At 57.2% G+C, this 22,296-nt stretch overlaps 1 protein-coding gene across 1 annotated transcript; it reads left to right on the top strand.

Moving 5' to 3' along the window:
- The first annotated feature begins 3,165 nt into the window (after nucleotides 1–3,165).
- On the top strand, nucleotides 3,166–18,790 carry RSPO1 (R-spondin 1). The gene is made up of 6 exons (XM_019547904.1): nucleotides 3,166–3,628; nucleotides 11,658–12,044; nucleotides 14,714–14,905; nucleotides 15,606–15,755; nucleotides 16,823–17,011; nucleotides 18,044–18,790. The coding sequence occupies exons 2-6, from the start codon at nucleotides 11,951–11,953 to the stop codon at nucleotides 18,199–18,201; spliced, it is 783 nt and encodes a 260-aa protein (XP_019403449.1). The 5' UTR covers nucleotides 3,166–3,628; nucleotides 11,658–11,950; the 3' UTR covers nucleotides 18,202–18,790.
- The last annotated feature ends 3,506 nt before the right edge of the window (nucleotides 18,791–22,296 follow it).

Genomic DNA, 22,296 nt, shown 5'->3' with positions numbered 1-22,296 from the left:
CAGAAACAGAGACAATTCCCGTCAGTGCTGGAACCAGCCGGGGACTGAGAAGAAAGCCCTGGCCAGGGCTGAGGGTGGAAAGTGTTAGGAGATTGCATCTTTCTAGCCTTTATTTTTATCTTCCATCTTCCCTGGGCATGTGGTAGTGGCTTTTCCTTAATTACTCAAGCTGTGTTTTCTTTATCCCCAATTTTACTTGGGAGGAGTTTGCACCTTCGTGGCCTTGGCTGAGTTTGGGTCCTGTCCCAGAAGGCACAGCCGGGCTATTGCAGATGGGGGGAAGGGGCAGACGCAGAAGGCGAGGAGCAATGAGGAGCGTCTCCGAGGGCCTGAGGCTCAAACGCAGCGCTCGGGCCAGGACCCTGGCCAGACCTCAGCCAGAGCCCTCTCCCCAGCGCCCGATCCCCCGGCCCAGCATGAGCAGGTCGTGCGAAGACTGCAAGAGTTGTTCTTGCAACCGGAGCCGTTGTTTGTGCAGCTAGCCCAGTACTCGGGAGAGCTGCGTTACGGCCTGCAGGTGTTCAGCTGTTATTAGAAGCGATGGCTTGGCCTGCCAATCATTTCAGCAGACAGGCGCTCGCCAAGGCCCTCAGCCCGAGCTCAGCCAAGACATCAGGGCAGGCTGCTCTTCCCCACCCTGGTTCGCTGTCCCAGGGTCTTCCTCATGCTGTCCCAGAGCCTGTCCGCATGCACGAGGTTAAAATCAGCCTAATGAGGCACTAGGTGCAGCAGGAGTTCCTGGGCTCGGGTGCAGTTCTGCAGCCTGGGCTTTGCAAGGGTGGAAAGCCCGTCACAGAAGGGATGGCCAAGGTCAGCCTCCAACCTTCCCAAAGCGTGCTGCATTAGCCTCGGCTCATCCCAGACAGGTGCCTTTGTGTTCTTGGGGAGGGAGGTGAAGAGGCAAGATGGTCCCAGCCAGCCAGCACCTGCTTGGGAGGAGGGTAAGATAGCAGAGAGAAGTAGGACGACAGACTCTAGCTGGAGGCGGGCGCTGGACAAACTCCAGCTAGAAACAAGGCTGACTTCTCCATAGCGAGGGGGATGGATGGATGGTGGTGTGGAACAGCTGGGGACTGTAGGGGGCACAGCCCAGGAATCGAGCCATGTGGGGGGTGTCCCTCGGGGTGGGTGCGGTTCTCACCCCATTTTACAGACTGGAGAACTGAGGCCTGCAGGAAGACAGAGATGTGGCGCTGCAAATGGGGGTGCCCAGGAAGAGGTTGCACCAGGCCCGGGCAGCAGTTCCAGGCCCTTCTTCCCTGCACAGCAAATGCCCGAGGGCAGGACAGTGGGGAAGTGGGGGGATCTGGGACTCCAGGGGGAGGTGGAGCAGTGTCTTTCTGGAAGAGGGTAGGGCTGAGCTCATTTGCTGATGGCTTTCTGGGGACAGTGTGCCCCCTGGCAGCTCCATGTGGCTCCCCTTACACATCCCTGACTTTGGTGGGCCAGGCTGGTGCCTTGGCAGCGCACGGTGCAGCAAGCCAGGCTCTCCAGCCCTGCGCCAGGCCTGTGGGGCAGGCTTGCTGCCCTGTGTCTGCCCCGGTGACTGCAGCAGGGGTGGATCTGCTCTCTGTGCCTCGCAACATGGCAGCTCCAAGGCTCTCTGCCTTCACATTAGCCAGTGCAGCCATCCTGGGCTCTGGACCACCCTGGCCGTGGCAGGTCAAGAGGGGCATCTCGTGGCGCTTTGTGTGCCCATGCAGCGGAGAAGCAGGAGCGTGGCAGCACCGGGTGTCCACTGCTGCCTCCCATACCACCACGAGCCATTGCTGTGGAAACAGATAAACACTACTCCGTGTTTATAACTGTGTATAATTTAGGAACGGCAGCACCAGGACTGGCCGGGGTGGTTTAACCCCCTGCCACCAGCCCTGGAGCTGCCGAGGCCTTGCTCTGAGAGGGCTGGGCAGCTCCAGGAGCTGGCTCTCCTGGCTGGAGGGCTCCTTCGCTGCTGTCTTCCTGGGGACACTGTGCCCCTCCCAAGCAGCTCTACGGGGATGCCCTTACACACCCCTGGCTTTGCCAGGCCAGGCTGGTGCCATGCTCTTAAGCATGGAGGCATTCCTGGCTTCCCCCCCGTGCCATGCTACTGATGTGTCCCAGTGCTGCGGGGCTGCATCCCGAGGGGCGGCTGGGCTCCATGCCCACAACACACCCGGGTGCAATCGGGTGCTCTGCCCCTTCCTGGAACGTGCCCACGAGCAGGTGCAGCCATGCTGCTGCTCCCTGCCCAGACTGGGAGAGAGAGCACGGGCTGGCTGCAGCGCTAGCGCCTAGGCTGCACGGTAAGCAGCATGTGATTGCCTAATTTGGAGCCTGGCCAGGGAGCTAGCATAATATCCTCCATGAGCGTTTTAATCAGTACAAATTGCCAGGGCTTCCCGTCTATGTGGCCTTGCCGGGCGCTCACCCCCAGGCGAAGCAGGCCTAACCTGCAGAGCCCGCTGGATTGCCGCAGGCTGGCATGGCACTGGGCCACACCGATGCAGCTCTGTGGCAGCCCTTGGTGTGACCCAGTGGTCAGGGGAGCCTGTGGCATTCCTCCTCTGGCTTTGCTGATGGCCATATCAGCCTATTAGACCAGGCATGGATCAGTGGTGGGTAAATGCACGAGGAGCTCTGAGCTTACTCATTCACTTGTTCTTTCTACCTGTCAATGACAGTGAGGGGTAATGAAGGCTGGACGGCAGCTGAAAGGGATGAAGAGGCAGGGGAGCTGCAGGTGGGAAAGCACAGCTCCAAGCCACAGCCAGGCCGCCTTCCTAGGGAGACCCTTGCTGAAGGGCCTAAGTCCCGATGCTTCCCACGCCTGCAGAGTCACGGCCTGAAAAATAACCAATGCCCAAGACCTCTTCCCTCTGGGGAGGAATCCTAAACTGCTCTTGATGCCTGACATGTTTATTAACAGAGGTGGTTGTGATTGCTGATGACTTCATATACCGGTCACCACCGAAATGTCAGGAGTCGTGCAAAATGAGTGGTCACATAAATAACGCTGACTGCAAAGAGTGCCGAATGTCGTGTCACTCTGCAGAGGCTCGCCAGGTCCCGCCAGCTCTGGATGTAACGTCGAAGGTCCTGTGGCGAGCTCCAGTCCGGGTTTTGCAACAGCCACAATATTTTGGCTGGATATTGTCTTAGGAGGTGGTACTAGCAGGGTGGAATTCCCTCATGCTGGAGTGTGCACTGGATGCCTTTACAAAGCGGGATACTCTGGGAATAATAATAATAAAAAAAAGCCTCTGCTCCACGAAAGGGGATGGAGTCTGCAGCCTGGAGCCCGGGAGTTACTAATGTACAGACAGCTCAGATATGATCTCCTGCGTGTTGCTTTGCATATGTCGGGAACAGTGTGGGCTGCTGGAGTGTGAACTCGCCCGGGCAATCTTTACAAGCTGAAACCCTGCACACCCCAGAAGGGCCAGGTCCCCTCCACACCGTTCGGGAAGCTCTTGGGACCTGCTCTTGCAGCCAGGCCTGCAGCTCCTGGCATCTCCCCAAAGTGGCGGTGAGGGTTTTGCCTCTGACAGACGGGCGCGTGGAAGAAGCAAGGCACTTGGGTGGCTGCGCCTGGAGTGGGCTATTCACAGAGCCTCTCCAGCCGTCGGGGGGGACTGACAGCTCTGAGGTAAGTGCCTTTGCAACGATGGGGCTTTTGCGAGGCAGGCAGCTGGAGAGGAGCGTAAGCCTTGTCAGCTCCTGGCTTGGTGCGCAACAGGGATAACGAGCTCGGACAGTGAGAGCTGTGCGAAATTACAGCAAAATCTGGAGGGATCTCCTTTCCTCCTCTGTCAGCCGTGCTCTGGGGAAGGGGTAAGGGGGGGTATGTTGTGCTTGCATTTGAACTGTGGGGGGCACAAGGAGAAACACTTAGAAATGCTGATTGAAGAGTAGGGCTATTACCAGACCCCAGCAGCTGCAGCTCGGGACTCGGGGACTGGCTGCCCTGCCCTGGCCAGGCCCACCCGTCCTGAGCTGCAGAGAGAGGAGCAAACATCTGGGTGAGTGAACCTCTGGGAGAAGAGTGAACTGAGGAGTCAGCTCTTTGCATCTCTGTGGCTGAGTGTCATTCAGCCTGTTGGCACGGGGATGAGAGGGGGGAACACGGCAGGACCTGGCAGGGTGCTGGGTGAGTGTCTGGGGTGGGTCTCACTGGGCATTCAGTGGGGAGATGGTTAAGGGTGACCAAGAGGCACCCAAGTCTGCACCCCGTGGAGATGTGTAGGGGAAGTTCCCCAAAGGTAGCATTGCACTGGGGCAGTGGGAGAACAGGGTGCGGGACCTCCCCTGATATCAGTCCCATCCCTGGGGAGCACCTGGGGTGTGAAGGGCAGTAGGTGCCTCCCACCTTTGCGTGGGGGGCATGACCCTCAATTCTGGGGCTTTGGGGATCTGTCGCCTCCATCTCTGGGGTGCCCAGCCCCTTGAGGCATGGATGCCTTGGCCCCACTCTGGAGACCGTGGTGTCTCAGGAGACTCTGCGTGGGATTCTGGTTGCATGCCATGGCAACAGAGACGGTTCACAGTAAGTAGCAGGAGCCCACGGAGGTGATGTGGCATGCTTGGGGGGCATGGGGCAGCCTCTCACCCCCGTGCTCCAGGGCACAGAGTGCTGCTGAGACCTGCCCGTGGTGGCTCAAGGACCTGCAAACCCGAGATGCCTCTTGCCCAGTGCTTGCTCCACAGTGCATCAGTGTCCTGCAGCAACCGAGATGGGTCCTGCCAAGGGCTGTGATGGGCAGCAATGGCTCGGAGAGAGCTCAGCAGGTGGATGGCTCAGCCCTACTCCACACATGGGCTATAGGGAGCTGGCCCAAAGGCAGGGCACGTGCAAGGCCCCTGCTGACCTCTCACTTGAATGCTGAAAGGTTTTCTTCATTTTTGGGAGGCATCTAGAGTCTGGTCTTGGGGACGGACAGAAAGATGAATGCAGACTTTCCATGCTCCCAGCGCACAGCTCTGCTGTAACTCCTGTCAGGGGAGCTGCAGGTGCATCCGCTGCCTGTCTGGCCGCCCCAGCCCAGGGCTCTGTGCCTTTCCCCGCGTGCCTGGCCCAGTGCTGGAATGCAGCGCTGGGCAGGGCTCGGCCTTCTCTGGCTGCCTGACATTTTGGCTGGAGAGTGAATGCACTGGGAACCCTTTTAGGGAGCTTATGTTTAGCAGATGCTGCCTTTGCATGCAACTGTGGGCTGCAGGCTGCCTTCAGAGCCCACGCCTGGCTGGCACAGGGACCAGTGCACTGCGGCTGGCTTGCACGGGTGTCTTGGAGCTGGGGCTGCAGCTCCAGGCAGGCACGAGAGGCGCAAGCTTGTGCTGGGGTGCAAGCGTGCATGGAAGCTGCGGCGCTCTCATGGGTTTGGCTAAGCAGGTGCATGCCAGGCCTGGAGCAGCCAGGCTGGCAGGGCAGTTAGTCAGAGGGAAACTGTGATTCTCCCTTTCCTGTTCTCCCAGGGGCAAGGCTGGCAAGAGGCTCTGCCCCTCTGGCTGGTGTTCAGGGTCAGGGGCTCCGCTGCATGTTTCCCAGGGCTGAATGGAGCATCTAGGGCTGCAAGAGCTTCCCAAGGACCTGGCATTGTACCGGCAAGCCCCTCTCTGCTCCCTCAGCTGCCTCCTCCGCTTGTGCTGCATGCTGAAAGCCTGCTACCTGACTCACGATAGTGGATAGAGCTCATGGTATGAGCACGGCCCCGGTCACTCAGCTCTTTCTTGACGCAGGCAAGCCCCCCAGGTACTCTTCTGCCCCGCAGGAGGAGTCAAAGCACTGAGGTCTCACAAGGGGGAGCATCCCTGACAAACATAACCAGGCACATGGTGAGAGGCAGCTCCTGTCTCAGGGAGCCTCTGGCCTAAATAGCCCATACGAAAGGAGAGATGGGTCCAGGGTCTCCAGTTCACTGAGGAGACAAAGAGATTTGCCAAAGGTCACGGAGTTAAGGGCTAAGGCCAGCTCCCCCAAGGGTCTCCCTCTCTGTGACACCATTAGGCACTGGACCCGCAAGTGGAGAACCAGGAGGCGGCTCAGAGTAAGGACGACATACAAGCCCCACAGGGCCTCAGCCCTGCTGGATCGCGCAAGGGATGACAGATGCCCCACAGGCAGAGAGGGGGTTGAGATGCGCCCCCGGCTAGCAGAGGCTGGGCAGATCCCAGAGACTGGGCAGATCCGCGGCACAGAAGCCGGCGGAGAGATGCAGACCTCAGCAATGCTGCAGAGGAACCCATCGCCAGATTCTTTTATATATATATATATATATTCACTGCTGAAGTTTATGGTTTAAGAAGCTTGCAGAACTTTGGCACTGGAATATAGGATCAAATGAAGACCTTCTGGTTAGGAAATCTGACTTAATGCAGCCTATTTTTATAGCTTGGAGGATTGAGCAGAACAAAGTGGGTTTGCATGTGCACGGGGATGGAGATTCTCTGGCTGGAGGCAGCCGGCGCCTCGCGGAAGTCCTGATGGTCAAGCTGTGCATCTCTGGGGCAATCTCAGGGCACTTCTCCCAGCTCAGATCAAACTACCTGCCCAAGGAGAGGGGTTTCAGGGCCTCTCCCATGCCGGTGCCAAGCTTCATGGAGCCTCATGGCACATTCTCCCTGGGGGGAGACAGGCACTGCAGGCTGGAGCTGGGTTAGCATAAACAGGGGGCAGACGGCTGTGTGCGAGGCGGGGGTTTTACTTTGTTTAGCTTGTGAAGATTTATTTTAATCTGTATTTATACAGTAGGTTTATTTAACAATGCTGAGGACAAGGCGCTCCTGGCAGGAGCAGGGCTTCTCTTCCAAACTCCCGGCACGGCAGCTGCCTGTCCGCACTAAGCGGGTCCTATATGAGCAGGGCTGCCGTGGGGACCTGGCTGGGAGCTCCCCCCAGCCTGGGGCAATGAGGGAGGCTCCACAGGCTGGCTTCTGCCAGCCCGGCTGCCCTGTGAGCCTATGATGCTGAGGCAGTGGGGCCAGAGGGACCTGAGGCTCAGGAGCAGCCTGGCTGCCAGCTCCAGCTCCAAGCCTCAGTTTCCCCATCGGTATAATGTGCCCAATGGCGGTTTGCAAAATGCTCTGGGGCTGACCCTGACTTTTGGGGGGCAGAGGATGGCATTGGGATTGCCTTGTGCCTCTGCTTCCCCTCGGCCTCCCCCACAGCGGATGCTATGCATAGCTCGGGCATGCACTAGCTGTTGGGAGATACGCCCAGGCAGAGGGGGTGGTTCCTGACACTCTCGTCTCCGGGCAAATGCGTGGGGAGTGATGAGATCTCTTCGCCGATGCCCCGGCCCAGCCCTCTTGGGGCCTGCCAGACTGGTGTGCCCCCGCCGGGCCCAGCCCCTGGGAGGGGGAAGAGGAGAGAGCCCCACCCCAGGCCTCTGCAGACTGCGGGGGCTTGGAGGAAGCTTAGCCTGCCAGAGGATGCCAAGGTTTCAAGTAAGGTAAACATGTGAGGTTGGAAAAGCCTCCAGAGTCTCTAGCAGGGCTGTGGAGAGGGTCCCAGCCTGGTGGAGGGGCAGGAGGCCAGGAGCAGGGGGATGCTCAGATAGACCAATTCTGCTGGGTGGGACGGTCACCGCTTTCCTGTCTCCCACCCCGCAACAGCTGGGGGCAGGTGCCTTGGTCTTGGTCTGCTCGCCTGGTCCAGGGCAGAACAGCCCAGCCGTCGAGAGGTGGCAACGTCCCCTCAGCAAACCCTGGGCTGCACGCGGAGCTTGCAACTTTGCAGGGAGGGACTCCGCACTGTCCCAGACATCGCAGACGGCAGGACTGGCTGCCTTATTGCAGCAGCCTTCCCCAGTGAGCCCTTCCTCTGCAGCTGATTCCCACTCCTGACGCTGAGGTCCTGACACCCCTGGTGACCACAGGGCCACATTCCCCTGAGCAGGTGACCTCAGCAATCAGGTCTCGTCTCTGGTGATGCCCCAGCCAGCCTCAACCTCGCTGGTTTGGGGGTGGCCTGGTTCTGATTAGCAGCCCTCTCTCCTGCTCCTCCTCCCCTGCCAGGAGCCCCAATCATCTGCCCGGCTCTGCTCCGTGACGGGCCTGCTGAAAGATTACACGAAGACAGGTTAGGGGATCTGTCTCCAGGCTGGATCTGGCTGCAGCCATCACCAATCCATGCTAGGAGCTGAGCTGGTGCTGGGGCAGTGCCCGGCGGGCAACTGGCTGCTGGCTCCTGCTCCTGATGGGTATTCAGCCCTTCCTGGGACCCATTCCCTGAGCCAGAGAAAGGCGGTCTCCCTACTCTGACACTGCTCCGTGGAACAGCTGCTGCTCTGCTCTGCTCCCCACTGACCTGGTGGGGCCACGTATCAGAGGCAATGAGGATCAGGACCCCTAGTCATGGGGCCCAGTAAGGGAAAGACTGCTGCAGACTGGGCCTGGCTGGGCTGGGTCCGTGTGGAGCCTGATTTGCCCCTGGCTGCAGGGAGCACAGTGGGGCATGCAGGGCCCCCCTCCAGCCCCAAAGGTCCCTGGCTGCTGGGTGGAGGGTGCAAAGAAGTGTGCTTGGTGGGGCATGGCTTGGCATGGGTCTGCTCCAGGCTTGAGAGGCAGCTGTGCGATGCCCTGGCAGGGTGCCGGGCCCTCTGCATGGGGCAGTCTCCCACAGTATCTGGCAAACACTCTCCAGATTTCACTGTGGTTTGCTCTGTGCCCCCCTCCCCACCTTCCCAGCCAGGGAGTGTGCCAGGTTGGACCATCTGGCAGGACATCACAGCTGAAATGCACACTGCAAAGTGTTGATGGCCCCAGCTGGGAAGCTCATCAGTCTGCGCTACAGATTTTGTCCTCTGCGCAAGAGCAGATCTGCATAGGGCGACCTTCGTGTCCAAGCAAACTAGGTTGGAATTTGGGCACCGGGAGCAGATAAAATGGCATTGAAATGATGGGGAGAGTGACTTGGAAGAATGCAGCACTTCCAGAAACCTGGCCTGTTTGCAGACAACCGGGACAGCCTACCCAGGAGGGACTGGGCAGGCAGCTGGTGTGCGAGATGGTTCGTCCAGCCCACGGCTGGGCTTGCGAGCAGGCGGGATTGCTCACAGAGGCTCTCAGGGACTCCGTGCTGCAGCTGTAATTTGAATATTATCTCCCCTCTCCTGTCTCCAGTCCTCACACGAGCATCTGGTCCTTCTCTGCCAGGTTCAGTAAACCTTCGGAGAGCCCGTTTACATTACTGATAGCTCGATATGTTCAGTAAGAAGCAATATATCAGCAATATGGTTATTATGGATTAGTTCCCCAGTCATATAATGCTGGTCTTTCTCACCTCGTGTGCAGGCACTAATGGTGGATTATCTGCATGGTTTACATTTGGGGGTTTGTTTCGGGCTCTCAAGTCCCCATTTATCCTGCTAGAATTGCAAACAAGTAGGTTTAATGTCATCTTGGACGCCAGGCCAAGGCTGTCCAGGAATCAGCATGGAGCAATTCAGGTTACCCCGGATTCCTCCTGCTGATGGGATAATGGCATAAATCTCTTGAGAGCCTGCGTGTGTTTAGACTGGGAATCGTTTGTCACAACCAGAGCCTAGCAGATGTCTTCACCAGTGCGGGGGCATAATTCATGCCCCTAGTCCCTGGAAGCTGATGAGTTTTCCTGCTCCATCTGCTTCTGCCTTCCCATTCCTGGTGTAAAACAGACACCAGAAACCTAGGCTGGAGCCTGCGGGGCCTTTGAGGTTCTGAGCAGCAGGGTCTCAGATTCACCTGCCTTTTCCCAGGCCACACATCACTGGGGAACATGCCAAGGGCTCCTTCCTCCTGGCACGTGCATGTGCACATGTATGGGCTGGCATGTCCCCCTGCATGCATGGGGGGCAGTGGGACGGGACTTTTGCTGCCCTGGGTCTGACCCCAGCCCCCTGCCTTGGTGAATGCTGTGAGCGGTCCCACACAGGCCCAGACAGTGTTTATGGAGCAGCTGGCACACAGGCCTCCCAGCGCAGCGCACGCTGCTGTTTACACAAGCGGCTAATTGTTTATGTGAGAATCCCCCGGTGGACGCGGCAGCCGCATCATAACGACAAGCACGTGGGCAGTGTGGCAGAGCGCGGCTCTCGGGGAAGCCCCAGCCGGGAGGTGCTGAGAGGTCGCGGCGCTGCGCTCTCCCCACTGCCGCCTGCTATGACCGCAGGCGGGGACACCGGCTATTGCAGCACGCCAGCAGGAGCTGGGCGTGCCCTTGCCAGGGGATAACAGCCTCCCACTGCTGCCGGCTAACGGGTGGTCTGTCTGGGTGAGGGCAGCAGATGCCTGTGTGTTGGCAGTGGGGCCTGATCCTACTGCTGGGCTGTGCTGGGGCAGAGCTGCCTCACTTAACCCCAGCCCTTCTCTCCAGGCTGCTTCTGGGCTTTGAGCTGCCATCGGCCTAAAGGGCCTGTCCCCCTGAAATGGATATCACCAGTGCCTTGTTGCCCCTCTCACACTGAGCTCACAGAGCAGCTGGCCCAGACCCCCTCAGGGGCAATGGGATTGAGACTTCCCCCCACTTGGCTCTGAGACCATTTCCCCATGCCGGCAGCACCAAACGGCCAGTCTGCTGGTCTGTCTGCCGGAGACGAGTCCAGAGGCAGGTGATGAATGTCAGAGCTTCCTCCTAGTCCCGACCTGCAGTCCCAGGCAAAGCCACTGCTGTCTGCAGGCAGGCTAGCTCAGGTCTCCCAGCTTTGCCATGGGAACTGCGGTGCGGGGGCAAGGTGGGTGCAGACAGGCCTTGCCCTTCTCCAGTGCCTTGCGCCAAAGGATTGGGTAAGGCAGCAGTCTCCAAGCCCTGGGACCGCAAAGGAGGGTTGAGGGGACGCTTGCCTGGGAGAGGTGACTCCCTCTCCTCTCCTAGCCGCGTGTGCAGAACAGAAGTTGCCTTGCCTGGGTTTGTCCAGCACAGAGCCAGGGCAGAGCTGGCCAGACCTCTGCTCCCCTTTCTTTCTAGTCCGTGCACTGCTACTCACTAGCAATCTCCATGCCGCTGCAAGCGCCGTGTCGGCGAGCTACTGTGGGCTTCCACTGACCGAGAGGGGCCAGTCCAGTCACAAAACCCCCGTGCAACAGCCTCAGCCCAGCGACTCCTGACCATGGCCTGGTGGATCAGCTCTTTTCCCAATTAAAACAACCTTGGAATCAATGGGACAGTCGCCACGTCATGGCAGCACTTTGAGGGGTGGAAATGTTTAGTCTAAGCTTTCCCCTGGGGGAAGAATCCCAAGAGACCACTGCAACACATGGGCAGCAGACCTGGGGGATCTTGCTCTGCTGGCCACACCGGCCTTTGGTTGCAATTTGGGGCAAACGGAAGTCATGGGGCACTTGCAGCCAGCTCCCAGAATAGCCTGAGCACACGTGGAGGGGGAAGGCGGCAGTGGGGGCTCTCTACACACGATGAAATGCCAGCAGCTGCGATTGTGCCAATGGCCACATTAGGCTACTACCTGTCAAGGATGCCCACGCGGCTCAAAACAGCTTTGAGCCTGGCATGGGTCTCATAACTGCCCAAGGAGCAGGGCCAGGCTGGGTGGCATAGTGCCTCAGCCCAGGCAGGCAGGAGCATGGGGGGAGTGCCAGCCTCCCTGCCCGCAACCATGTGCCACAGCTTGGCTATTATACCACAGCCCAGAACTGGAAGACTTTCTTATACTGCTAAGCTAATCCTCTGCCCTTTCTCCTCCCAGGTTCTCCGTGTGCGTTCAGAAACTCCCAGCACCTAGCGTGCCCCACACGAGCCCCCCAATGGGCCTGGACCCAGTCTCCAGCACTCCTTATGGGGTTGACGGCGAAGCCATGTTATCCGCGACCTAAGCTTTCGGGGGCTGACGCTGTGGCTCGTGGATATGGTCCCGTACCCAGTTTCACCTGCAGACTCACAGCTCTGATCCCACCTGAGACACACTAGCAGTCACCCACGCACGGGACTGACCCCCGCCATCACCCTGCCTTCTAGGGGCTGTGGCGCTGGAGAGTTACTATGCGGCTTGGACTGTTTGCGGTGGTGGTTTTTCTGAGCTCAATGAATCTAACAGGCAGCAGCAAAGCAGCAAAGGGCAAGAGGCAAAGGCGAAGTATGTATGACACGTGTGCAGGGAGCGGGAATGCCTCGGTAGGCTCTGGGGTGGGCAAGGGCTGTGTTCTCCACCAGCATGTCTACAGGGGCACTGGGGATAAGTGTGCAAAGGGCCATGGCTGTGCAGGGTTATGAGTACCCCTAGACCCCCCAGCCACCAGGTCACATTAGCCATAGGCAGCCCTGCCATCCCCAAGCCCAGCTTCCCCTTCCACTGCTCCTCATGGGGATTATTTAAGTACATCTTTGTTTTACCCCCTAGCCAAGTCTTGCCCCCCACTACTCTGCTACCCCCTGAGCCCACAGGGCAGGAGCCAATTCCTCTAGGGCCCTAGCCCCAGCCAGGCTCAGCTAAAACAGGTGGCCTCATTCACCCTGGCCCCTGCCGCTAGAGGGACCCCCCAGCTCTCCACCTCCCCCTGGACAGGAGCAGAAGGCTGCATCCAGCTCCCCAGTTCTTCAGGTCAGCCCCAGGCACAAAGCCAGCATCCATGCTCACCTGCACTGACCACTGGCACAAACAATAGCACTTTCAGCCTAACCCACCTCGCTAAGAGCAGCATAACCCCCTCCCCTGCATTACACCCCCCATGCAGCCCAAAGCTGCCCGCCCCTCCTATACAGCCTGCTCAGAGCACATTGGGCCCAGCTGCCAGCATTACTCTGCAGCAATCACCGGCCTCTCCGGGAGGATGTGTGCACCTGTGCCCAGCCCAGCACCACTCCTCAAGCCCTGCATCTCACAGGGGCCTCGGCCCAGCTGGTCCCAATACGAGCATCACCAAGGACCTGCGCCCTGACAGGTCACTGAGGGGCACAGCTGGGTGGAAGTAGCAGAGCTGGAGGAGTCAAGCCAAGCCCAGGGCTCTGCGTTATGGTTGCCAAATGGTCTGCAATTAAAGCTGTAGTTGCAGAGTTCCCATCAGAAACACAGCTGGGAAATGCCCGTGGCACGGCTAGCCCAGTGTGTCAAGCCCCAGGGCAGTGTAAGCCTTAGACCCAGTGTTCCTATTACACCATGCAGAGAGGTGGCTGGGGGCAGCAGGACAGGCCAGCCGGGCAGTGTTTGTGCAGAGCCAGCGGGGCCAGGCTGAGGCCGCCCAGCTTGTCAGACCCACCCCAGGTATACCCAGAGCTCCAGAGAGGGTCTGGGGTGCCTCTCAGACCCACGCCCTGAATGCAGTGTGGTCAGGGGCTCTGGCAGGGCTCCCCACTGCGGGTGTGCTCTCGTGAGGGCCCGGCTGCACTTAGTGTGGGGAAGGCAGCACTTGGAGTTGGTACTCTGGCCCAATCTACAGCACAGTGGAAGGGCCGATTCCTGGCACATGTGGCTGTGCAGTGATACAGGTCAGAGGCTGCTGCCACAATGGGAGTTGGGGTTTGGTCCGTCTAACCAGGAACCCCACCTCATCTGTTGTCTCTTCCTACGGCCAGTGGGCAGAGAAGCCTTCTCTGCCAGAATGCACTGATGTGAATCAGGGCCAGGCAGATCCCGGGAGGCTGGGCACAGTGGGCCTGGCAAATTCGCCTGGTAAAGCCGTATGGGTAGCCTGCCCCACAGCCTGCAGAGAATGCTGCCTGCTCCCAATGTATATCACTGCAAGCAGGACAAGTGCAGACTGGTGAGGGGATGTCTGTCTTGGCCTTCCTGGGGGCTGACAATGCATCTGTGTGCCAGGTAGTGAGCTCTCCCCTGCTGCCATCCCCGCTGCCCTCTGCCTTGGTCACTCCTTTGGGACATAGGCCCGAGGGGCTGGAGTCATCACTGTGCTGCTTGTTGCCTGCTGAACCAGGGATGTCAGGTGCAGGGCTGCCCCCTCCCAGCTGACCCAGACCTGATGCCAGCCAGCCCTAGCAGCCTGACAGTCCTGGAGCGGCCCCCCTCTTCCCCCAGCAACTGCAATGAGGCTTGAAAAAGCAGCAGGGATGTGGACTCAAGTTCCTTGCTTTGGGGTCCTTTCTTGCACCATGCTCAGCTGAGAGCCAGGGCCAGGGAAGCAGAGAGCCCATCTGCCTCTGCCTGTCTGCCCAGTCCAGCACCTGGCAATGCCACGGAGGAGTGCCTGGCCTCAGAGCCTGGTAGGTGGGGCTGTGGCTCTAAGTCTTTGTGTCTAAGACGTGGCTTTGCCCTGTGCACTGAATTCCCGGAGGAAGGGGGTTGCTTGCTGGGAAGAAGTATACAGCCTTATCTCCAAGGCTCCTCCGAGGTCAACCTGGGCTGGGTGAGCCACTTGCTGGCTGGAAGGGAGCACAGGGGTCCAGACCCTGTCCATACACAGCCCTGGTGATGATGGAGCCTTTGGGGGGGAATAAATGAGCAACTGCTGCAGCACCCGAGGGGAAAAGTTTGCGCCGGCCCTGCCCCAGCTGCTGCCTGGCAGCTCTCCTGTGCCACGATGGCACTGCTGTGCTCCAGGCTACCCCTGCCCTTGCCCCAGGTTGGTGCAGGAGAGGATGAACTGGGGCAGAGGGAGGAAATGGGGATGCAGCCAGCTCCAAACAGCAGGCTGGAAAGCACTGGGCATATGAGCATGGTTTATGCATACTCAAGGCAGAGGTCAAGCCAGGAGGCAGTAGCTCTTCTCAGGTCTGAAGCCAGCAGGCGTTCTGCAGCCGCCCAACCGGGCCCTTGGAGCTGACCCGTGCATGTCCCCCTTGTCTCTGCAGTCAGCACTGAGCTGAGCCAGGGCTGTGCAAAGGGCTGCGACCTGTGCTCAGAGTTCAATGGGTGCCTGAAGTGCTCCCCGAAGCTCTTCATCCTGCTGGAGCGCAACGACATCCGGCAGATCGGTATCTGCCTGCCATCCTGCCCGCTCGGCTACTTTGGCCTACGCAACCCTGACATGAACAAGTGCATCAGTAAGTGCTTGGGGCTGTGTCGGGGTGTGGGGACGACCTGTGCCAGGTAGCTGCTAGTTGGCAGCTCTCCTGCTTTGCACCACAGGTGGTCTGAGCAGGGTTCCCCCAGGGGCTGGGGGATATCAGTATCGTGGTGTCCTAGTGAGAGGTGTGGGGTGAGCCCAGTGCAGCCATCCCCCGGAGACACGGGTCGTTCAGCTACGTGAACACCCAGCCAGCAGCTACTCCCTTTGAGGGGTCATACCTTGCCTCTGGGGGCACAGGCGCCCCCTCTTCCCTCTCCTGTGGTGAACAGGGAGCTGTCAGCCTGGCTTTGCTCATCCCCTGTGAGTGGCTGAGCTCTGGCCAGTGAACTGGGAGAAGGGTTGAGATCATTGCATGCAGCCCAGCCTTCCCCCCTGTGGGCATCCCACTGGGGGACCATGGAGATACAGGCACCTGTTGCATGTGTGATGGCCTCAGCAGAGTGGCTGTGCCTGGCAGCAAGGGGCAGTGGCTGGAGATAGGCTCCTTATATCAGGCACTGCCAGGAGCACCTGCAGCTTCTGGGTCCAGGAGGGGTCCATCTCGCCCACCCTAGCAATTCTCGGTTCCCCTACTGCTGTGCTTCACGGCCTCACAGCCAGACAGGCTTTGGGTGCCAGTCTTGGTGTCACTTCTCTCTCTCTCTCTCTCTCTGTCTCTCCTTTGCTCCCCGCAGAATGCAAGATTGAGAACTGTGAGTCCTGCTTCAGCCGCAACTTTTGCACAAAATGTAAGGAGGGTTTGTACTTGCACAAAGGGAGGTGCTACGTCACCTGCCCCGATGGCTATGCTGCCGCCAACGGCACCATGGAATGCAGCAGTCCTGGTAAGTGCCCCTGGCTGGTTTGCTGGGTCCTGTGGCCTCCAGGTTTAACTTGCCCACGTGCACTCAGACCTGCTGTCACCTGCACCTGCCGTGTGATAGGGATGTCCCGGTACAGCCATGATGTGCTGGGATGCATGGGTCAGCTGCACACTGCTTGACTGCAGTGAGAGCAAGAAGCATCCATTAGCTGGTGAGCTGTAGCCTGCTCCGTTATGTCTGACCTGGACATGGCCATGGGGCTCACAGCTCCATGGTCCAAAAGGTGTCCCTTTCCTACAAGGGCACTGTTGGAAATGACTGCAGTTTTCAGGCTTTGCTCCTGGGTGTGAGGGAGTTCCCCCACAACCCTCTCAGCATGGGCTGGGTTTTGCCTGTCAGAGATGCCTCTCAGCCCCTGACTAGGGCTCTGCTGTGCTGGCAAGACCAGGCAGAAAAAAATCTGACGGTTCAGTTGTTTTCCAGCGGTTGCATATTTGCATCTGAAAAGAAACTCGGGCGTTGAGGTCTGCGGGGAGCCTGCCCCGGCAGTGTAATTAGCAGTTGCAAAATGTGCCATCAGCTCTGGGTCATGGTGAGGCATAGCTGTGGCTTGGGAGAAGCCAGAAAACCCTGCAGAGGATAAGGCTGGGGGCAGCGGTGTCCCAGGGAGCGAGGCGCAGGGCAAAGCCCTCTGGGGTGGGGCGGCCGCAGTTCAGAGCTCCCCCTGGGCCCAAACGCAGGCCCTGCATCTCTCCTAGCCTGCACACTGGCACAGGATGCAGTCTCACAAGACACTCTCCTGCTTCATGCCTGTAGGCAAGAAATGCTGGCAGCTGCCTCCTGCTGCCCAGTTTTGCTGGAAAGCCTGGCCTGCCATGGGGAAGGTCTGGCCCCTTTGGATGGAGGGCAGGGATCACAGGGGCTATGGCTGGCTCGCAGCGGTCTGCCCAGCTCCTGAGGCTTCATTCTGGAGCTCTGTCAGGTGCAGCCATCTCCAGAGACACAAGGCTGTTCCACGGGATCCGGAGAGGGGCAGGAGGGGGTGAGGGGATGGATCTTCCAGCCTCTCGTGTCGTATCCCCTGGCAGCACAATGTGAAATGAGTGAGTGGGGCCCCTGGGGCCCATGCTCCAAGAAGAGGAAGGTGTGCGGCTTCAAGAAGGGCAACCAGGACCGAACACGGAGGATCCTGCAGGCACCCGCTGGGGACGTGTCTACGTGTCCTGCCACCACGGAGGTCCGGAGGTGCATGGTGCAGAAAAGCCAGTGCCCTGAGGGTAGGCTCCTGCTGCGGCATTTTGCTGTCTCTGCTGGGGGCCCCGTTTTGTCTGGGTTTAGTGCTCCTCAGTTGCCACCCAGTGCACCTCCCTGGCTGGGTCCCTGAGCCAACCTGTGCAAGGCGCGATCCATTGCCAGCAGATTTCCAGCTCTGCTTATGTTGTCCAGTGCAGACCATGCATATGCAGGACCAGAACGCAGCACCTGGTAGAAACCTGGAAGGCAGCTTGTCTCCTAACAGGATTAAGGAGAGCTAGCAGCCCTGGGATGCTGCTCGCTGCGCCTGCTGTGCGCTCACTTTCGTAGCCCATTAATGTCTGCGCCAGAGACAGAGAGCAGAGCAGAGGGCTGGCTGGCTGAGCCAGTGCTTGATGCAACAGCTGGAGCATTCATCTCCTCTCGCACCCTCAGCGGAAGGCAATGGTCTGGGTCATTTTGGGGGGCGGTATGCAGCCAGGGACTTGCTCATTCCCTTGGCTGCCGAAGCCAGACTGCAGTTGCGCTGGCTGCTTGGAGGGAAATTAGTTCTGAACAGCGTCTAGCGAGGCAGAGAGAGAGATCAGCCAAGGGGAAAGTGGAAAGGCCAATGCTGGCTCTCAGCAGCTGTGGTGCATGGGGTATATTGTCCAGCAAGAGTTGGGGGCCTGGTTTGGAGCAAGGAGAAGTGCTGGCTTGAGCGTCCAGAAAATCACACTGCTGCATCCAGATTTCAGCTGCCTCCCGTCCTTGGAGCAGCAGTGCTGAAGGTGGACTGTAGCCCACGGGCCAGCAGCCTCCTCTGAGCCCAGATGCACAGGCTCCAAGCAGCTAGGCTGAGATTGCCCAGCAATGGGAAAATGAACCCAGCAGCAGAGGGGTGAGAGGCCGGGAGCTGGGTCCCCATTGCTCTGCTCATGGGGACTGCACCTTTTCCTGCTGCATGGCAGGGAGAGTTACAGGGGTGGCCACCAGCTCTTCCCAGGGCAGCGGCAGCTCTCCTGAGCCACCTGTTGCCCAGAGAGCTTCATTGCTGCCCCCTTGTTACACTGCAGGGAAAAGGAAGAGAAAGGAAGAGCGGAGCAAGCAAGATAAGACAAATGGGAACAGGAACCAGAAAGACACCAAAGATGCCAAATCCGGCCCCAAAAGGAGGAAAGGCAAGCAGAGGGGCACCATGGTTCCCATGACGTCGGCTAGCCCGGTCCAATAGCTGCCCCTTTGCAGGCGCGCGATGGCAAGATTCGTTGCTGCTATGTATATGAAAGCTTTATCAAACCAGAGCACTGCGACGCAACACTCCCTGCCAGGCCGACAGAGATGAACAGACACCCCTACACACCCATGGAGCAGCCACCCAGACATGGGACCCACATGCCCTGCGACTCCCTGCCATGCACGCAGACGCAGCACAGGATTGCAGGGTGCGAACTGCTAAGGGGAGGAGTAAGGGAACCCCCATGGCGTTAGCAGCGGGCACTGGGGCGTGCGGCGTGGAGGGCAGCGGGGCGTGCATCCACAGGACAGCGTCTCACTGGGCAGTCAGCCGTGCAAGCCCAGGATAGCGTGGCCCCAGCCAGAGGGCTGAGACTGGGACTGGCCACCTACTCCCCTGAGCCCTGGACTCTGGGGTGGCCGGAGGCAGCAGCCTGCCCCTCCCTTCCCTCCTTCCTTTCGTGTTCTGAGCTGTATGACTTCTTCATGGAGAATACATGTTACACGTCTGTGGTACAAGTCAGTGGCAGCTGCCCTGACACTGCTTCCAAACTTTATTTCAAATTAAAATAGAGGAAAATAACCCAACACCCCCAGTTTCTGTGCACATGGCTAGTAACCGCCAGCCCTGGCCAGGCTGGAGCCCAGGGGGCAAGGACTTGCTTGTGCATGGGGAAACTTCTCAGAGCTGTAAGAAAGCCACAGGCCAGGCTGCCAGCTGCATCCTAGGCACAGACCAGTGGTAATTCCCCATAAGCCTCCCAGTTCCACTGAGACCCTGGGGAATCTCCCGTTCAAGCCTCTAGTTACCAGGCACAAGTGCTGTCCCTGGCTGCCCTTCTCACCCGAGAAGAGGTCACTGGCTGGGCATAGGTGCTGGCACCAGGCCTGTACCCGCTGTGTGCAGAGGGGCACTGCCCTCCCAGGGCTGGCTCTGCTTCTGGTAGGGACAGTGGCACTTGGACTGCATCTGGAAGCCCATGCAGCTGTTGCTCCAAGAAAAACTGAACTCTCTCTGAGAACTGCCTCTCTGCTACGGCGCAACTCTGGCTGACTGCAGCACATGGGATCCATGGGGCCGTCCCACGGTCTCTTGCTGGGCTTGCTGATGGTGGGGCCTGGGCACCTGTGAGCTGCTTGGTGTGTGAGTACCCACGGGGCTGTTTGCAGGGATCCTGAGTCAGCAGGATGAGAAATGAGCAGCCTCCCAAGCCAAGAGCGAGACACAGGGTCCCAAAACCCGGTCTTTGAACTGGCTAGGGATCACATGCTGCTGCCTCTTCTTCCTTGCCTTGCCCTTTGCAGCATACCTGGGGGAGAGGCAGTTCCTTGTGGCCTGGCACTATGCAGCGGGGCCCTTTTCCCTTGTGCAGGCAGCAGCAGAGGGCACTGACCCTTCCCTGGTCTCCCTCTGCTCCTTTGCAAGCCTGGTCATTGTCTCACACACTCATGCACCTGCTACAGGATCCCCGCTCGCAGCCCAGGCTCAGAGCAGCGAGTGCCGTGAGATCTCCCTGACCCGACAGGGCTCCCTACAATAATACACTCGAATATTAGCACCAATATTTCAAAACAGAGCTGCGCCTCAATAAACCAGCCAAGCACATGTGTGCAGTTGCTTCTTTCTCAAATCCTTCTTGCTACCCAGGGGGTAAAAACAGTCTCTGTGCTGAGGACCAGGGCACTTACCCCCTATTTTGTAATCTCCTGTATAAGCCCTGTGCTCAAGCAAATTTCCACCCAGGTCTGGTAACTGGAGAGGGGACCCTCTGTCCCTGGCTATTGGCAAATGTTCCCGATGCCATCTGTCACATCGCTTTGAAAACAAGCCACCTTTTTTTTCCCCTTTTAAGTAAGAAATGATGTTACTAATTCAAAACAGATACATGACACTTAGTACAATTTGCACAGAGCTGGTTAAACCATCCCAGCCTCGCACATGGAGCTGGGAGGAGCTGACTATCTGAGCAGCACATGGAAGCAGCTCTGGCACCAAAGGTTTGATCTGAACCCACTTAAAGATGGAAGACATTGGTCAAAGAAAAAAGACCTTTTGTCCTTTGGTTTAAAACTCATTTTTCAGAGTCTTTTTTTTTTTTCAGAAGAAGCTGACAACCTTTCTGTTTTGAGTGTCTTTTCTTTCTGCTTTTCTCTCTTTTTTCGGGCAAAATAGAAGAGGCAAGAAAAGGGAAACTCCGGGCAATCCCAGGCAAACCAATACTGCAGGTAGCTGTAAGGTGCTAGCACACTGATGCTTTCACATCCTGATGTCACACCCCTGCAAACTCTTGTTTCTTGCACTGAACCAATCTTTGGAGACTTGCACACATGTCAAGATAATGGGCAGATTTCTATTGAAGATTTGTCTGATGGCTCCCAGATAACTCGCTTATCCTGTGGGTAGTGCTTCTTAGTCATGACGGAAACCGAAGAAGAAGGAATAAATATCCAGTGTTTACAATACTCCATTTGGGAAACATTTAATTTTTAACTCATTTGCTGAGATTTGGGGCTGTGGGCAGATAGATGTCACCATACATAGACCAGTTTTAAATGGTATGCTTCCTTCCCATGTGTTTAATGTAAATCCACATATTCACAAGCCACAGGCAGGTTTAATGGGTACATACAAAGAATCCTCAAATTTACAAGTCTGCGACTCCCATAGAAAAGCAGGGAATGTATATATTTATTTTAGCTCATGTTTACGCTGAAGAGATTTTTTCACTCAGAAGAAATCCTAGCCTTGGGTTAAAGAAGGATATTAGGATGATATAATAGATAATATAATCCAAATAAGAGCATTAAATAGAATCTAAGGATGTCAGAGAGGAGATTTTTATAAGTTTATTAAATCAAGAAGGTTGAGGCATAACACTTAAAAAATCTCCGTTCAAACTACAGAAGTCCCATCTTTACAACCGCTCACCACAAATAAATCACTCTGATGGCATTTATATACAGGATAATATATTATGCCCAACTCAATACCACATTACAGTTCAGATGGAGCAGGCTGCTAGAACTGCAATTGTTTCCGAAGAGCAACATAACCCTGCTGAAAAATAACCCGCAGTCTGGGGAGTCCAGGTAGGTTATCTATTATTATTTACACCCAGTGCAAAGAGGATACTTCCCACCATCCATCATGCACATGGACAGTGTGTTCCAGGGTGCGATTGGTGCACACTTCACAGGGAACGTGAAATCACAGGACACTGATTGCTAGAGCCTAAAATGCAGCAGATGTTCTTCGCAGTCTGCTGGAAGAAAAATCATAATTTCTGCCTAAGAAATTCAGATCATAAATGTCCTCCTGCCTCCCTTCGTTTTCAGAGAGAGGATTTATGTGCAGATATTTTATCCTCTGGATTCCCAATGAATCTGTTACAGGTATGATAAACTGCATGGGTCCAATTCACACCACTGGTGTCACTCCGTGCAGTAATACAGAAGTCAATCACTGAGCAGAAATCTAAGCCAACTGCCAGGGATCATGGCTAGGACCTCAAGGGCTCAGTTCACACCTGTATCAGGTATGTTCAACTCCCTAAGTCAGCCGTTTCTTCTTCTCACTCTGCTGCCTTCACTTCACCTCATTCTTTCCTCCTGTGCATCACTGTTTGCGACTGCAACTTTGGGAACAAGACATCACAGCCTGAGAGAGCTGGGTCACTCTGTTCAGGAGTCACTAAACCTGGACCCTGCTCCTGAGAACACCATCTCCTCCTTTTACCCATTTCATCCTCCAAGGTGAGAGCCTCATCATTGTGGAGGAGCTGAGTTGCTGGAAGAAGCAGTGGCAGTCAGGTATCTGGTATTTTCTAGCAGTTCCTTAGAGGGTCTTGTTGAAGTCTAGCAGTGAAATGTCTTCATGGGCAACCAATGGACTGAGCAGAAGAGGAGAGCTGGTGTCACCCTTATTGTAACAGCATAAAACTAACAAATATATTGTAGCTCTGCACTTTGCTAGAGAAGTGCTTTTTAAGAGAAATGAGTCTTTCAGTGAAGCCCTTGTAATCTAATTTTTCTCCCCATTTAATTATCAAAACCTGTCAGTCACAGGAAGCAGATGAGGTGATGCACTGCAGAC

This window comes from Crocodylus porosus, unplaced genomic scaffold (genome assembly GCF_001723895.1).
Source record: "Crocodylus porosus isolate Cpor-Errol unplaced genomic scaffold, CroPor_comp1, whole genome shotgun sequence".
In the NCBI taxonomy this organism is placed as follows: Eukaryota; Metazoa; Chordata; order Crocodylia; family Crocodylidae; genus Crocodylus; species Crocodylus porosus.
This window is presented reverse-complemented; position numbering and strand designations above follow the sequence as displayed.

What these genes read in the sequence shown, in the direction of transcription:
- RSPO1 (XM_019547904.1), top strand. Translation starts at nt 11,951, where the DNA reads ATGCGGCTTGGACTGTTTGCGGTGGTGGTTTTTCTGAGCTCAATGAAT. An exon ending in TGACATGAACAAGTGCATCA is followed by an intron (nt 14,906 to 15,605) that starts GTAAGTGCTTGG and finishes TGCTCCCCGCAG; the next exon opens with AATGCAAGATTGAGAACTGT. An exon ending in GAAAAGCCAGTGCCCTGAGG is followed by an intron (nt 17,012 to 18,043) that starts GTAGGCTCCTGC and finishes GTTACACTGCAG; the next exon opens with GGAAAAGGAAGAGAAAGGAA.